The sequence below is a fragment of the Lycorma delicatula genome, chromosome 2 (genome assembly GCF_047948215.1).
Source record: "Lycorma delicatula isolate Av1 chromosome 2, ASM4794821v1, whole genome shotgun sequence".
Taxonomy (NCBI): Eukaryota; Metazoa; Arthropoda; class Insecta; order Hemiptera; family Fulgoridae; genus Lycorma; species Lycorma delicatula.
The window spans coordinates 119,889,837-119,909,200 of NC_134456.1; the positions used below are offsets into that span (position 1 = coordinate 119,889,837).

The following is a 19,364-nucleotide window of genomic DNA, read 5'->3' on the forward strand; positions in this document are numbered from 1 at the left end:
GACTAATAATTATACACAAAAAAAATATCTCCTTGATATAAAACTCAGAAAGGAATACTACTGAAATACTCATAACCTTCTTCAAGTAAATAAGTGAAATATGAAGGTATGTGATAGAGAAAGTTGACCTTGCTTTTTAAATATAAATATACGCAGGTTTAACTTTTTTATGATTATTACCAAGTATCCCATTTTTAACTCGTATCAAACCTAATTTTAAAAGCAAGTGTCAAATAATATGTCAACAAAAGGGGGGATTGAAAATCAAAAATGTAACAATGTATCAATTGTTGCAATATTTATTTCAACAGTATTTGCAATATTATTATATTTCAACAATAAAAATAACAAAAAGGAGAAAAATTAGCACGATATGATTAAATAAACAAATATCACATTAAAGCAGAAAGATTAAATTTAACTCCCAAACAATTAAAAGTTATGCAGAAAAACTCTCCTCTAAATGATACATCAAAAGATATTCTCTTTACTTTCACTAGAATTAAAAGTTTATATAAAAAGAAACTGTATAAAAAAATCCACCAATGAATTACAATAATAAAGATTTTTGTATAATAAAAATAATAATTTTTGAATGCTATATGGTATTACAAAAAATTGCTCTTTACCTTGCATGATCAAAGGCCCAAGAAATACCTGAATCGCAGATTTCAGGCAAATTAAAAGGATGCATATTGCCTGAAGAAGTGTGTAAAGAAAGCAGGTACAGACAGTGTTAAGATTTAAAAAGAATGGGTTATGAGATAGAAGTAAGACAATTAGACAATATCACTAAGGTACCATGTTAATGCAGTTTGAAAGAATATTTATATTTGAAAGAATAGCAAGCTTTCAGGTTACTACAATGCATTTTCAGTGACTGTTACTCAAAAATTGTGCGTTGCTGCACCTTAGTATCAAATCAATATTGCTGGTAATTATATTACTAACACAGAAGTTTAACGGCATATTGTTCTTTATCCATGTAACTATTTTTTATGTGTAACTAGGATCATACTACTTAATATCTCACCTTGTATACTTCAAATCCTACCGAGTTGATAGAATGACCCTCTTTCCCCTTTGATTTTTTAATTTTGTTTGTTAAAGCTATCAAAACAGTACAAAGATCATCTTCATCTCCTTCATCCGGACTTGAAAGTGTTATTTTGTACTGAGGATTTAGCCAAAATATGTCTGTAAGTAAGAAAAAAATTGATGAAATCTTCTTGATGTACCAAGAAAAAATAAATGAATGAGTAAAAAATAACCACATTAGAACAACAGTGTAAAATATATTCAGAAACAGATTGTAAAAAACCAAGTAGATGTCAGCTTTTTTATTATAGATTTCATCATCTTTCTTCCAAATATTATTGTGTGCAACTGTTACACTATTATGCCAATGACATTTATTTTTTGATGATTAAATTTTTTTAAAAATTAAGCCATATATTTTACATTAAAATTATGTGTAAGTTAATTTAAATTTTGATTTGGTTATGAATTTAAAAAATATATTGGTCTTTTATTTTTCTATAAAATCCAGTTACATGCATGCACATGAACACACACACACACACACACACATTCAATTTTATACCAATTCAGACTATTTTGTGGATTGTTATCATTTTTAGTTATTTTTGTATAATTTCACTATATCTCTAGACCTCTTGTTAATTAGAATTGATAAGGTATCCAACACTTCTTTTTTTGATTTCTAAGTCTGGCTGTTTGGGAACTACATATTTGTTTAAATACTAGACTCATTTTACCTTTTTGAACAACACGTTTTTCAACAGTCATTTGTCAGATAAAAAATTCCATTTTCCTTATTTAATGCATTTATTACCTCCTACGCTTTAAGCCTTATATTCTTATTACTCCTTCCATTCCAAACCTTTCTTGCTCAATCATTTTTCATTTTGAAATGCTACTTTCTTGTGTGTAATAGTTCCCTTCAGAACCTTTGTTTTACAAACATTACCACCTTTTGCAATTTTGTTACTATTTTATCTTAAATTACACTAATTTTTTTAGTTTTTAAAACAAAGTATTGTTTTGAAAATCAATGGGTTCTTCAGCTTTTTTTTGCACCCTCTTTACTTTTTTCCATTTAATTAATGTACATGAAACATTAAAAACTACATTCATACTGATTATAGTACTGTGTTCTGGAACCCAATTCTTCACATTTGCCTGTATACATTCGATGAGGTCAGGTCTGGGTGGTTGGGAGAAGTCTTAATACTGAATATTATTCTCCATCATTTCATCATCATTAAAGCAGATAAATTTGTTAAATGTTAATCTGTTTTATTGATAATCTTTCTTTATACTTTATTTGCCTCCATGAATTAACATATAAAAAAATAATAATTGTCATAAAAAAATAATTGGTGATAAAAAAATAATTGTCATAAAATAACCCAACAGAAAATACCAGAGTCATGACAACTGTTGTATTGAAACTTTAAAAGTAAGAATTTCAAACAGTGGTGTTCAGCAATCTAAAAGGAAATTAGATATGGCAACTTAAGATGGACTAGGACATAATGAGTTAAGGACAAAAGTATTTTCGTCATGAAACTATAGGTTATTAATATAAAATCGGAATATGGAAATGTGCAAGTACAAATAAGAAACAGTAAAATTGAACAGTATGTATGCTATTATAAAAAATATTACAAGAAAATTATCTTAGGAAGGATGCCCTTAGGATTTCAGGAAGGACTTAGGATGCGAAAATTATCTTAGGATTTAAAACCTAAGCCAACCACAAACTGTAAGTTTTTATGTCTACCATTTTGGCAGAAATTGACATAACAGAAAATACATGTGGAAGGAAAACTAAACAAGTATGTAAGAGATGATTAGAACCTAACAATAACAGGATAGTGAAATTCTATTGAAAAAAAACAAAAAAAGTTGGGGAGATTTGACTAGGTTAGAGATAATAAGAGAATGCAAACTTTAAAAATTCATTACAAAAATATTAACTTAGTGATATCAAACACCTCTTCTAAAAATCATAAAAATATTAAAAGATTAGAATACTTCCGTCAATATCAGATTCTAGATTCATTACATGATGGTTGGTTAAAGATTTAAAAATAAAATAATGGATTATAATCCATCGTAGTCTGCATATCTATAGTATAATACATTCTTATTGTACTGAGATTATTGTTTAAGTAATTAAAGAAATACTGGAAACAAAAAAGAGGGGCATTTTAATGAAAGTTATGTAAAGCCAAGTTTTGTACAAGCCATAGAAACATGTTTAGAAGGTACTACAAGATCAGATGATAGCAATAAAATGAATGGATGATTTAAAAGAAAGGAAATAATTAAGATAAAATTGCCAGATGATAGGAAACGAAAGGTATATTGTACTGATTGATGGATTGCAAGTGCAATCCATCAATGTATGAAAGTGCAAAAAAATGTGTGTGACCATGAAAGGGGTGACTTTTGATTAACATAAATAAATAGAAAGTGTAAATCAGCAAAATAAAACTGGTAGAGGAAAGATATTTTTGATATAGAGAACATGTAGTTTCAAGAAAGGTAAATATATTATTTATTTTATCTATCAGAGCAAAAATGTTTTTGTTCAGGACATCAGTCTACATGCAGAATTCAGGACTTTCTGCAGGAAGTAATGCCCAGAGATTTTACCACAGAACTGACTGACAATTTGCAACTGGGAAAAGTTACTTCCCACTGCATCATTTAAATACACTCTAAGTGTTAAATTCTTGACACTTTCTTGATTGACTGAGGAGCTATAGCTCCTCAGTCAATCTTATATGAATCATTATAGAGAGCTGATTGAGACTGTCCTGAAGGTTGTTACTTGTGGATTCTATTATGTAATAATTATATGAATGTAACGGTAACATTTAAAAACTTGTGATAGCCCACTTCACTGTAACAGAATCATTCATTGCTAAATACTTATAATTTATTTCATCCTATTTGTAAATTACTGTATATTAGATGAACCAAGAATTACACACAATATAAAAAAATAGACACTTCACATATATAAGTTGATTTTCACTAGAATAACTGAATAAAACAAAAAAAGAAACAGTCTAGATTGATAATGATTCAGACCAAAGATATTTTACTTACCAAAATTGCTTATTTTATTACAGCCACCTGTAGTAATTCCATCAACCCATTTTCCCTCAATAGTATTTGATACCCAGTTTTTATTACGCTTGTCTACTAATTTGTCATCAATGACAAACAGAGAATCTTTAATTAAATTACAGATATGTACAAATTCAAAATTTGTAATAAAATCTGAATATGACATCCAAAATTCTCCATCTGGCTTTATATTCCACTCAATTTCTTTTTTTACTTCTTCTGGAACACTTTCCCATTTAGTTGACCTAAAATATAATGAATAATTAATTAGGAAAATTGAGTTATTCAGCTTATTAAGCAGGTATAATAAATAAAAAATTAAAACTTATAATTCTTGGATTGAGGGTGCATTTTACATTAATAATGTATAAAACAAAAATGCTAACTTTGTTTATATTAATATGAAACGCACAAATACATTAATTTGCCAAAAACAATATATTAAACACATTAAACAAATGCAATACTGCATCTACATACTAAAAGAGTTTCTTACCTATCTCAAATAGAGCATGATTATTATTATTATTAACATTACTATCATCATCTTAATCAAAGATTTGTTTATAGACTCTGAATGTTTTTAAATTTAATGAATGAACAATTAGATACGTGCTGTTCTTCTAAATACTTGAGCAGCAAAATGCCATGCAGTAGTTGCAACAAGTGTCATTGATGAACTATGAAAAATGTTTATAAAATGTTATAGAAAAGTATTATAAGGGATAAAAGAAGCCAGAATAAAATTTTGTACAACATAATACACAAGAAATGGAAACAGTAAGGAATTGTAAGGAATCCGTGGCAGAAAACTTCAACAGTCAGAAATATATACACTAACCATAATACAATATGACGTAAATATGTAATAATCTACATATTTACAGTAAAATAATTATATATATATATATATATATATATATATATTTTCTTTTTTATATTTTTTATAATTACATATTATATATATATATATGTACGTAAATTCTAGCTAATTATATAATATAAACTTATTCAGCTACTCCACAAAGTACAGAATTAAAGAACATTCTTATCCTAACGTTTTTTATTAAATCGCTTTCAGGCATAATAGTAATGTTTCTTTAATTTTTTTCTTTTTTATTATAAGCTTTTATTTAACTTGCTTTAGTTTTAATCAAATCTTGCAACTGCTATATCTTTTTATTTATCGTATGAAAATCAATGAAATTTGGTACACGTATGTAACTTTGATGACAATACAGCACTACAGTGTCAGAATTTGATATGACCCACCCCCACACCCCACGCGCTACCCCTATGCTAAATTCATGCATTTAGTTGAAAATTTTCATTTCTCATGAATTATTGTATGAAAATAATTGAAATTTGGTACACGTATGTAACTTTGATGTGTAAAAATTAATATTTTTACTTTTTAGTCTTGATAAACAAACAATAATATTCAGATATAAATATTATTAAGAATATTTTTTTGGATGTAAAAAGTTTATTGTTCATTAAGATTAAAAAGTAAGAAATAGGAAAAAAATACAAAAAAAAATTACAAAAATATATTTGATTACATATAAAAAATTATTTTTTAAAAAAGCTTTTATTTAACTAATATTAATATTAACATTAATAAAAAAAAGGAAACAAATCAGAAAAACCCTCTAAAAAGTAAAAAATAAGAATTAAATCAAATTGAGAATTAAATATAATATATTAACAAATATAAAAATGCACTGAAAAGTAAAAAATAAATTATATAAATATCTAATAAATAACCAATAAATAAAAAATAAATAAATGTAATAATTATTAAATTTTAAAATTGAAAGTAATGAAAATATTTAGTTAAATAAAAGCGTGGTACAGTTTTTATAACAATCTTTTCGAATAACATTTATAGACATTAGCATAAATACTTATTCGTAAATAAGTATTTAAATACTTATTTAAATTATATTTTTTGTTTAATGAGGTTGTTTAGTATATGTATATACTTTATTTATCTGTAATAAAATAACTCAAGTTTTAATTCTTTGATGGTTCAAATTTGCACCGTGATGACCTTTAAGGGTTAATAAGATAAAAATAAAGATTAAATTTAGAAATCTTGCACAAAGTTATTACATTTTGAAGGTAATCTGAAAAATTGTTAATTATTATCATTATTATAATTGTAATCATAATTTTGAATTCATTAAATAAAACTTCATAATTAATTAAATTGAAACTTTTAGCGGAAAGAGTGCATTCAATTTGGCTTAGATTACAAGCACAATTCGAAGATGAACTTCAACTATGTAAGAACACATACAAAGAAAGCGAGTGGGTGCATTTTCCCAGATTGTTACTTGTAGCTAGTCAGTCTCAACTGGAGAGGTTTCAGCAGACCTTTCCGCCTCCTCGCGTCATTATTGAAAATGAAAATGAAGATTAATTGTTGTAAAAATAAATTATAAAAACTGCGCCTCGCTTTATTTAACTAAATATTTTCATTAATTTTAATTTTTAAATTTAATAATTATTACATTTATTTATTGATTATTTATTAGATATTTATATACTTTATTTTTTATTTTTCAGTGCATTTTTATATTTGTTAATATATTATATTTTTTTGTTTAAAATTCTCAATTTGATTTAATTCTTATTTTTCACTTTTTAGAGGGTTTTTCTAATTTGTTTCCTTTTTTTTGTTAATGTTAATATTATTATTAGTTAAATAAAAGCTTTTTTAAAAAATAATTTTTTATATGTAATCAAATATATTTTTGTAATTTTTTTGTTTTTTTTTTATATTTATACATTAAAATACATACGATATGTTAAAATTTGTAGATCAAATATCTTTTCAGTCAATAATTTTTTTTTTAATTTAAAACGTATAATTTTTTTAAATTTCCTTAACATGTTGTCAATATGTTAATACAGTATTGTACTGATTTTAATCAGATAATCAGTACAGTACTGTACCACATATTAACAACATGTTAAAAGGAAATTTTAAAAATTACATTTTAAATTTAAAAAAAAAAATAACATTATTGACAACAAATATTTGTTCCACAAATTTTAATGTATCATATGAACTTTAATGTCTAAATGTAAAAATGAAAAAAAATTAAAGAAACATTACTGAAGATGGGCTTATGTCCGAAAGCGTTTTAATGAAAAAAAAGTAAGACAAGAATACTCTAAATTCTGTGCTTGTGGAGTGGCTGAATAAGTTTATATTATATAGTTAGGTAATATATATACAATTTATATATATATATAAAATAGAGTTAGGGGTGAGCTTCCCAAAATTCCATAAAAATCAAATAGATTTATGAAATTTAAACAGTTTATCACTTTCAACCCAATTATCACCTAAAGAAATATTAAGCTGTGTGCTAGTTTGAATTGCTGATGAGTAATATATAATCTCTTCTGTTTCAGCACTTAATCTCTATCACTTTCTTTCTTGTAATATAATCCCTTTATGACTTTTTTATCCTTCTGGTCAATACCAATGTCTTTCAACAGATATGATAGTCTTTGACAACATAATCTGTCAAATACTTTCAACAAATCAATAAAACAGACAAATATTCCTATTATTGCAACCTATACAATCAGTTTCATTAAAATGGATGATTCTATTTATGACTCTTATGCCTTATTAGACACTTATGATTCAAAAAATAACTACGATACTACTCTTCCTGATATTTTGACAATTATAAGATTTAAAATAACTTTCTTAAATGCATAAATATTTATTCTGAGTAAAATGCACATAACATAATTCTCAACTTATTTAACAATGGAGATTATTTAATCATTTCAAGTTACTTTCTTGCATACGATTATACATTACCCAAATACAGCTGACAACAATCATTCCACTGCAATATCAATTTTGATATTGCACTGATCAATTGATCAATTTTCCACTGCATTAGATTTTCAATTGATAACTTCATCTCATTTACTTACTTATTATCTGTGTACATGTATTTTTGGGGATCCTGTAAGGTAAACTGAAATTTTAAAATATGTAGATGCAGTTTAAACTTTAAATAATAAATAAATATTAAACAATAACATTAAGATCGGAAAATTAATTCATTAATCAATCACTGTATCCACTCATTTAACTCTGTCTTCTGCAGTCATCCTCTAAATTTATGGAATATTTTTAAAACATTTTTATTAGTATCGACTGCAATGGCCATTTGCTACTAATAAATACCAACAATATGCAATGAAACCGTATCCAGCAATAGAGATTGAACTTTGAGGCTTCAACCATTAATATTTTAAACTAATTTTTTAATCTCCAGTTTTACAAAATGTAACTCTCTGAGATGTGTCAGGTAGGATAGAATTGTCAAATAAGGAGATGAATTTTACTATCTTCCTCAGGACTCCAGTAAAGAATATAATTTGTTGTCTAATCTTTCCTCTTCTAATCTACAGAGAGATCCAAAAGTTGCACAGATCAAAGAATAAAAAAAATAAGACATTAAGTAATAATATTTAAAGATTTATTTATTTTTACAACATATGCTCAAATTGGCTGCCTTGTTCAGTGATACATGTACAAACTCTTTTTATCATGTTTGAGGCCATTTTGTGGACCACATGTATACTGATGTTAATCTCCGTTGTTATGTTTATCTTTAGTCCCTCCAGTGTGTGTGACCTGTTTTTATAAACCTTTCCTTTAAGATAACCCCCACAGGAAGAAATCTGGGGATGTCAAATTGTGTGAACATGGAGGCCATAATCCTTTAGAGATGATGTGCATGCCAAAAAACTCGGACAAGAAATGCATGCTTTCATTAGATGTGTGACATGTGGCACTGTCCTGTTGGAATCAACAATCACATTCATCATTTTCAAGAAGCTCAATAAACTGTGTAATGATGTCTTAATACACAAACTGTTCACTGTAGTTGTAGAGAAAATGGCATTCGACGACATGATACAGTACACCACACTCCCATTTTCTAAAAGTGTAAAGATTTTGCATGTAAGCATGTGGATTTTCAGTTGACCAAATTCTAGTGTTTTGACTGTTCATGTAGCCAACTAAGGTGAAACCACATTTCCTCAGTGAAAAAAACATGTCAAACTCTGCAATTCCATGGTTGTCAGCAAGTGACTGAAACCATGTACAGTACACTATGTGCTTTTCTTTATCCGGTCTTCAATTCCTGAACACTGTGAACATGATATAACAAAAGATAACTGCTTCAATGGTCTCTGAGCACTTCCATATGAAATCTGAGAGTGTACTAATAGTATAGCTTTTTGAAGGCAACTGCTGCATTATATTTTTAACCTCAGCCAATTTAACATCAATCAAAATGGCTGGTCTCCTGGTTCTCTTCTTGTCTGCAACTGATCTGCGTTTTCTAAAATGGACGATTAACCTCGTTATGGTCGAATTGTTAGGTACTGTCACATTCAGATATTTTCCATGAAATTAAAACTTTAAAACATAAATCTATAACACGTGCATTGAATAACTGGAGAAATAATGTCTAGTAATGAAAACTTGTTACTCTTGGGAAAACGACTTGTTTACCAAGCAACAAATGAAGTACTACTGTAAGCGTCGTGTATTCATTACACTTCACAATGGCATCTAGGTTTGTTCTTGGCAATACTCATGTGCTACCTTGTGGTAGCTGATAGAAATTTTTCAATTATACTACTATTTATAGATACTTTAATTTTGATGTTTGAACTTTTGGATCTCTCTGTACTATGTCCAAATTAATTTAGTTTTCATGTTCCCAATTCTTTTCTGTAGGGTATCCATTCCACTTAATGTGCTATTACATCTTACATTTTTGCAGGAAAAAATCCCAATTTTTTTCTCCTGTCCATATTCTGCTATGTAGGTTAAAATCTGGTCAAATAATTATTGTATTGGTACAGTGTTTTCTTGGACCTGCTGTAAAGCTTCATTATACAGATTAAGCTTTTTAATTAATTTTTATTTGGATTTTTATTAACTTATTTTTATCATTGATTTGGGAACAGATATAAGCTAGTAATTTAATTCTGCTTCTAACAAAATATTTTCACCACTAACTGGTTTGTATTCTTGTTTAAAAACTGGCATTCTACTAAGGACTATATTTTATATAACTAAATTTGATTTTTATTACCAATCAGGTAATGATGTAATTTAAATTAATTTATTATCAATAAAAAAGATTAAATTGACCTCTTTTACTAAGATTATTGATTTAGACTTTGTAGTCAAAATAGTTTAATTGTTTTTAAAGTAAAATCATGTGAATTATAAGTACTTTTTTCAGTATTATATGTCAATAATTGACAAGATGAATAAAAAAAGTATATTCTTCCACTATATTCATGGTTGCTGATAACTGGAACATCATAAAGAAAGTTCATAATAATAAATAACTTTTTTCAGTAAATAAAAATAACAGATTTAAATAAGAATTAGTTTACTAAAACAGGATTTATTCATTAAAGAGCCTTCAAGGTACTTATAATGTGCGATGAGCCTATTACCTTTAAGTAATAGGTAATTTATATGCAATTTAATTCTAAAATGGCATATATTATAAAATTCTGATTTGATTTAACCTGATTTATAATTAAGTTTAAAACAGTAAAAATTTATATACTAACTTGTCACTCCATGGTCCTTTCCATTCAGTCTCATTACCCCATGGATTTCTTATTCGTAAAAGAAGAACGTTTTCTTCCTTTTTTGTTTTTTTGGTTATTTTTTTAATGTATTCTATCTTGGTAATACTATAACTATGTCCTTTCATAAGATTTTGAGAAGTTAATTCGCTTTCTTTTGGGTAACGTACAAACTAAATGTAAAAAATAAGCTAAATAATTACACTATCACTAATAAATTATAAATATATTTGTAGTTAAATAGGCAGATAATAACTATAAAAATAATAACTGTAACTAAATTTTAATTAAACACTTTCTCTCTTGATTTATCGCAGTATTCTTATTAAATTAATAACAATTTATAGAAATATAACTGCCAGGTCTTGACCTTGGTGACTGTTATTGTACTCTTGAAGAATGAGCAAGTTCATCATCTATTGATGATGATGATGAACTATCAACCTTTTAAATAACAAACTAAATAGAATTTATAAAATATAATGGTTTTAAAAGCACTACACACCGAACACAAGGGAAAAAATATAATACTCCTTGAATAAATAAACTGAATTACTCCAATTGCACAGTGTACTACGAAACAATGAAAAACGGGAGACTACTTAAAGCAAAGAGGCATGTAACACTTAAAACCCTATGGAGAAACATAGTCAGCGCTTGATTTAAATAAAAATAAATACAAATATTAGTAGTAACAACTTTGATATTTACTGATACAAAAGACACATACTTGAATGTTAAGAAATACACAAGTATTAAATGAATGCAATTTAAATCATTTTGATCACAATTTAAACTGATATCTGTCTAAGTAAAATATTTAAAAAAAGACTGTTACTAATAATACCAACTGATGCTAGGTTAGAACAGCAACATCAGTCAATGAAGATATTAAGAGCAACACTAAGTTGCATTAACACAAAGAGTGACTAAAAGCATAATAATACTTTTTAATGTTTTTAAGAACATTAGTAGACTATATAGACCAGTAGACAGTGCTTGTGAGAGTAGAAAAGTACCCACAGATTTAAAAAAAAGAAGTGTAATAGTTATATTACTGAAAACAGTAGCAGATAAGTTTATGTGAAAACTATGAAAACTACCACACCAACATCTATCATCTCATGCTACGTCTATCACCTCATGCATAAAAATTACTCACAAGCATAATTTAAAGATGAACAGAATGTGTGGTAGAAGGTATTTAGATGAAGACAAATTTGGTTTCTGGAAGAGCAGGGGTAAAAATGGAAGTAATTCTGGCTATCATATTAATAGTAGAACATAGGTCTAAGAAGAATGCAACCACCTAAATGGCATTTGTAGGTGTGACAAAGGAATTTTTTGTAAGCTGGAATAAAATATTTAACAGTTTAAAGAAAATTGGACTAAAATGTTGGGGAAGACGATTTGACCTATATAGAATGTGTACAAGAATAAGATAGCAATGATAAGAAGAGAAGATGAAGAATAACAAACTATGATTCAGAAAGAATTGAAATAAGGAAGTAGTATGGCCCAACTTCTCTTTAATTTGAAAACAGAAAAAGAATTACTGAATTGAAGACAAATTTGAGAATGGAAAACTATCTATTGGCATAGATTCCCTGGTAGAATCCTTTAGTTTGAATATAAATGATAATGTAACAAAGGTGATGAAATTTAACAAAAAAGAATATAATGAGAAATTTTAACATTGAGATTAATAAACATAATATAACAAAAGTTATATTATTACGCTATTTAAGACATAAAAATAAAATTATTGGAACAGATAAAATAAGGTAGGATTCAAAAGCAGACTGGTCCAAGTAAGTAGATGTTTAAGTAGGAAAGAAATCTGTAAATATCTAATATAGATCTATGAATTAGAAAGATTTTCTTAAAAATATTTCAGCGGATTGTGATATTTGATGGTAGTGAAAAATGGACCATAGAAAAAGCAGAAAGGATAAGAGTAAAGGCTTTTAGCATATGATGTTATGGGAGGATGATGAAAATTAAGTATGTTGATAAAATGGAAATTGAAAAAATCTTAAAAAATATAGAAGAGGTGAGAAGTTTATGTCATATTAATGTAAAAATGTGAACTAGATTACATTAGTCATATAGTAATATAGTAAGATATCATATATAGTAAGATATCCAGGTTTTCAAGTTTAATTAAATGAGAGAAGAATGTAAGATGTTAAAATGTATAGAAAGGCAAAGATTGTAAGTTATAAAATAGTTAGTTGAGGAGATGGATATTGTAATTATTATGTTGTGGTTAAAAAACTAGCTCAAAACAGAAAGGGATGTTGTATGTTTGTATAGAGATCTTTGGTTGTTCATAATGGGTATTTTTGTACAGGAATAATGGAAAAACATTAAAACTGTAGAGATAAATGTTAGTGTATATCAGTCATTAGAGTAAAATGAATATGAATAATATAAAAATATTAATTATCTTTCTTTGGAATAGCTATTTACTGAATGTATGTAACAGATGAATATTTGGTAACAATTCTGTATAAAAGTCAAATACAGCAAAGGACAAAAGGGTTTGTTATTCAGTAAACATCTAACTAAATATTTCTAAGTGCATCTTTCTGTTTTGATTATTAACAAGATGAAATGATGTGTAAAAATTCAGAACCTACACAGCTGATCTAAAAGCCAGCATTTTGACCACTATACCAACTTGCCAACCAGCCAGTAAAAACTATTAGGAAATAATTATTCAATATTCTAATTGTAGTGTTAAAATACTTAACAAACACACAAATTTAATGTTCAATGTAAGTACACATGATGCATTTTTTATCTTAAGTTCTATTATATATTTTGTTCAAAAAGCATATAGGAATAGAATGATTTATTTTTCTTTTAAAGAAGACATTCCTTGCTAAGGACATTGTCAAAAAAAAAATCCTGATAACTTCAGATTAATGTATGCAGTTACCAGCTCAACAGAAACTATAACCAACTTTATTTAGCTTGCTGAACATATTTAACAAAATTTACATGGTTAACAATTTTCTGATGCTATACCTTGAGGTGTCCATGGAGCTGCAGAACCATCAAGGTATGAAAAATCCAATTTTGAAAAGGGAATAAAAAAGTTTTACTTTAATTGCTTAATAAAACAATAATTTTATAATAAGCATTTAAGCTGGGCAGAAAATAAAAATAAAGGCCCAAATATTGTTTTATTTATAGCTATATAGTAAAAAAAAAAAAAATAGATAATTGATTTCTTTGTTTTTAAATGACTCTTCTAAAGTAGTTTTCTTGTAATAAAAATGGCTTGAATTTGTTAGTAATTACAAAATAAAGTCATCATATCTTTATAATACAACCCTGAAAATATACTGTTAAAACTCAGCTGGAAATAACAACTTAAAGATCTAACATGGAAATAAATCAATTCATTTTTGGATTGTGTTACTGTAAGGAGCTGATTACAAGTCTTAGTCATTTTAACTCAGACATTTGTAATTGAATTTAATTTCCTTTTCTTATAGATCTTCATTGAATTTTGTTTCAGCATAATTCTATAAAATTATTGGTATTTAATTTATTGACTCCCAATTTTATCTGCACATTTTTGTTTTTGCCAAACAGCAGATAGATTTACATTAACATAATATTATGAAAATTTACAGCATTGTGACCATTGTAGTAAAATAAAAATGTCTCTGAAAAGAAAATTTAACATCAGGAGAAGCTATATTTGGGCTTTAGCTCAAACAGATTATGATAATGCTTTAAGTGGTATTGCTTGTCAAATTATGAATAATATCATTACAATTAATGTGGCAAGAAAGTTAGTACAGAATTAGTTTCAAAATATGAAAAAATCCTACTATAATTGCTTAATAAAACACTAATTTAATGAATAAAAATTTAAGCTGTATTATAAGAATTTAAGGAAGTTAGTGTAGAATTAGTTTCAAGATATGAATTTATTTCTATTTAAACAAAAAAACGTTCCACAGTTGAAACTATTAGACATGTAATTACACTATGGCATGTAGAATAATATGTGTATAAAGTGTGCAGCAGCCCAGCCTTCAGCCGTAACTCATACATCTCGCTGAGCAAAATAAACTTGTGAGTGCATTAAAATACCATGATCCTTCCTCTCATGTCTGTGACTGGTGACCTGATATTCATATCCTGCTGACAATTTCCTGTCATAGCTCACAATTGTCTGCCATTCGAATGAATGTGTGTAGTGTTTCTCCAGTTGCCTTCAATTTGGTCCAGTCATCTTTTCATCTTTTCAGTAGTTTTCCTCATGATCTGCTGCCCTTGAGATTTTTCACTGTATGACTTGCTTCTCAAAACTTTTGCTACGCTTACAGACTATATGACTGAAAGTACTGACTGGATGCACTAGAAGCACATTGTAACAATCTCCTTTGTATATCCAACTTTTTTATAATCGAGTTGTTCATCCTCTTTTCCATCCATTTGATGCGGAGCATTTTTCTGTAGTCCATATTTCAAATGCATCAATTTTCTCCAGTCTTACCTTGATCCTCCATCAATTCTCCACCTTAATGGTTCAGGTCTCAATGCTGTATATGACTACTGGGAAGACACTTACTTGAACCAGTTTCAGCTTCGTATTCCTCATGATTGCTTTATCCTTTCAAATAGTTGTCAACTTTGAAAGCACCTCCTTCAACAAGATAATTCTTCTTTGTATTTCAGTCTACAAGACCCCATCTTTATCTATTGTAGATCCTAAATATATCAAAGGCCCATCTTTTTGAAATCACACAGTGCACCACTGACTGAGATCATAGGCTCTGTCTACAATCATTACATTTGTTTTTCTGATGTTTAATTTTAGACCTAGTGTATCACTTTCTTGCTGAACTCAGTCAAGGATCTCCTTCATTTCAACTTCTGAGCCTGTGAACAGGGTTGTATTATCAGCACACCTAAGTTGGTTATACACCAGCCTCCTATTCGTATACTGCCATGCCAGTTTTTCAGGCTCTTCCGCATGACATATTCATCATAAATGTTAAGTAAGACTGGAGACAAAATACATCCCTATTGTATTCCTCTTGACAGATAAAAAGGCTCTGTTGTATTACTTTCCAGTCTAACCACCGAGCTGTTCTTTACATATAGGTTCTGACTGATGGTAGCAAGATGGTCAGGAATGCCCATCTTCTTCAATACTTGCCACAGCTCTTTCCATCTGACCAAGTCAAAGGCGTTGGTGTAATCTAGGGAGCATAATACAAGAGGAATTCTTTGACTTTCTCTATCAGCTGCCTAATATTTAGAATTTGCTCACATATATTCTTTGATGAATCCAGCTTGCTTTGGAGGAATCCTCTTTCCTTTTGAATTCTGAAAAGATTAGTTTTCTGTTTTATTCTATTAACACAACTTTTCTCTAAGAAACAGACATAGCAACTGATGGTCTGACTGTTGCCTGTGCCAGGACCTGTTTTTATATTCTTGACTGACTTTTCCATTTTTCTGAAATCAAGGCATAATTGATTTGTTTGCGATATCTAGAGCATGGTGACAGCCACACATACAGCCTTTGAGGATGCTGCCAAAAATGTGTATTGTTTATTTGGAGTCTACTGTCTTGATAGAATTGGTGTAATTGTTCTCCTCCATCATTTCTTTCACAAAACCATACCCATCATGCGCTGTTATTACCTTTTCTTCACTGCTTATCTTTGTGTTAAAGCTGCCGTGCAGAATTGTGATTTCTTTTGTCAGTAGTAACTCGTAACATGATGCAAGTTGGTTGTTAAACTCTTCTATTTCTTCATCTTCAGCTACTGATGTTGGAGCATATATCTGAATTATACTGAGCTTCACCAGCTTTGTATTCTCACAGGAAGGATTCTGTCAGTAACTGGTCTACAATCTCACACTACATCTTTCCATTCCCTCGATACTGTAAACTTGACACCACTGCTTGATTGTTGATTTTCGTGAGAAATAAACCACATTTCCTTTTGATGTACTGAAGTAGTGTTGTCTCTCAAATATGTCTCCGCTAGTCCCAGTATTGAAATCTGGATTCTTTGACATTCTTTCTCGACAACTACAAGCTTGCCAACTTTCATTAACTCTCTTTCTTATATTCCAACTTGCAATCTTGTGTACTCTTCCATTGATGATAGATGAGGTTCCACTTTTAGTTGTTGGGACTTGAAACTCCAGAACATTTAGCTGCATGGAAGATTGGTTTTCTTGGAAAAAATACTCTTAGTGGTTTTCTGTTGCTTTCCACGAGGATTTTCTGTCAGGGTTTATTCCCTTAGGCAAGAGGTCCAGTCTTAAGGTACGAATACTTGTCTCCTCACTCTAAGACAACATATATAATGAAGTTTTGTCTGGGTGCAGTTGTGAATGTGGTGTTGGTGATCTGCTGATCTCATCGCGGTCTATAGCAGTTGAACAGTATTTAGTAGAATGCCCCCTTCAGATTGAGGCACCCCACCATCATATATTCACCTTTTGAAATAACAAGGTAATCAATAGTGCATAATAATTAAGAAATATTAAATAACTACAATATAATTTTCATCGTTTGTAAAGGTATATTATCAGTTACAGCAGTATAATTTTCTGATGACATGAAACTTATTAAAGGTTGAACATAATTATTATTTTTAGTTCCACAAGAAACTTCAATATGAATGGAAATTTTATTGGTTATCTTTGTAAAGTCACTCAAAATATGTAGAACAGAACCACAAAAATCTAAATCACTATCAGAATTGTCAGTTTCTACAAATCTTTGTCTTCTTCAATTCGTTATAATAGGTTTGAGTTCATAGTTAGGGGTGTTATCAGATAAACACACTTACAAGAAAATGTTTTCTTTGTCTTGAGCATCTTTTATCTAATACCAACAACAGCTGGTAGTAATGATACTCACCACTTAAAACTAACAGGAGGTTAGGTAAAGTAAATATATATATATATATATATATGTGTGTGTGTATATATGTATGTATGAATGGTATTTACCCAAGTATCGCAGACCATTAATGCATTTCTCTTGTAAGCTTGTAAAAGAAGCTGATCCATATCTTTTGGTGTTTCTCTATCTAATCTGTAAGTTTCTGTTATTCCTCCTGTGAAATCTTCCATTACAGCTTCTGGATATCCACCAATTATAGCTTCATATGATCCATGAAATCTATAAATAAAAAAAAATAATAACACACATACACACACACACACACACACACACACACAACTTTTAAACTCTATAATATTGCTTTCTACAGGAATCTGGAGTTGTCATGTCAATAAGAAATATTATTAATAAATAACAATGTTAGAAAAATACCTTAAAATTGATTGAAAGATGTTAGGAGTAAAAAGATTCATTAACTGGAAAGAAATCTGTTTATACTTTTTAATGATTTTAAAGTTGCAACTTTAGTCATGCATTTCAATGAATCTATCAGTATTTTAAATAGCAAAATATCAAGAAGTATATAAAATAGTACATATTACTTTTATGTAAGCTCATCGTTACCTTATGCTTTTGTGACATATATAAAGAATCCTGCGATAACTAGTTAAAACATTATCTGATCTATCTATTTTGTGCTGGGTGTCTTTTATTTGGCATTTGAATATTACCTCTTAATACATCAGCCTTTATTTTATTGTTGTTTGGATATTCTAAATGCTTAGATTTCTGAAATCGTTTAAGTGAACAATAGCCTACTTTTTTATTTATTTATTTTTTTGACTCAATCCTCTGCAAAACATGTATGGACCTTTCTCACATTTACTAGTCTTGTAATGAGAAAATTAATTTGAGTTACAATAGAATGACTTACTTCTAACTGAATACCTCAAGTATTGAAATCAATATTCTCCACATCAACACTCTGCCCCCCCACTACCAGTTTAGATGCCTGGCTCCCAACATATATATTTATTATTTTACTTTTATTAAATTAATCTTTTTAAGATTCATATTATTTCTCTGTACTGCAACATTATATTTAAATTGTATTAAAAAAAAAAAAAAACACCTATAGAATATTGAGATAAAACATATCTTACCTTGATTTTTCCATGAAAGTTCTTTTGTAGGATCCCATATCCTCAGTCATGATTGAAATAATCCTTAATAATATTTAACAATTAATAATTATTGCAACAAACAAATAATGGAATTATTTCAATAAACAAGCAATTACAATATTATTTTAATCAAATCTGAGCATGCGGGATCTTACACAAGCACTTTCATGAAAAATTAAAGTAAGATATATATATATATCTTAATATTCTGTACTAAATGGTTTATTTAACAGAATTTAAATATAATTTAATAGTACAGAGGAATAATATGAATCTTAAGCCCAGAAAGCTAACATATTGTAAATCTTATGAACGATAAACACATTGTAATGCTTCCTCCCCCATTTGTTGAAATAATAGACTCGCTTGTCCTGTTCCGTTACTCCACACACTAAAAACAATAGTCAGTAACTGTTTCACTTTCTTGAGTGCTCTGATTATGCTATTTTTCAACAGTC

The 19,364-nt window shown here is 28.4% G+C and overlaps 1 protein-coding gene across 2 annotated transcripts in view; it reads right to left on the reverse strand.

The window, feature by feature from the left end:
• Positions 1-19,364, reverse strand: part of LOC142319185 (calpain-B-like) — a 78,569-nt gene that overhangs the window by 29,198 nt on the left and 30,007 nt on the right. For both annotated transcript variants that reach the window (XM_075356173.1, XM_075356172.1), the window contains exons 6-9: positions 17,830-18,001; positions 10,810-11,000; positions 4,144-4,409; positions 1,034-1,197 (exon numbers count right to left, since the gene is read on the reverse strand). In XM_075356173.1, the coding sequence (XP_075212288.1) occupies positions 1,034-1,197; positions 4,144-4,409; positions 10,810-11,000; positions 17,830-18,001 (793 nt within the window). The remainder of the gene's footprint in view (positions 1-1,033; positions 1,198-4,143; positions 4,410-10,809; positions 11,001-17,829; positions 18,002-19,364) is intronic.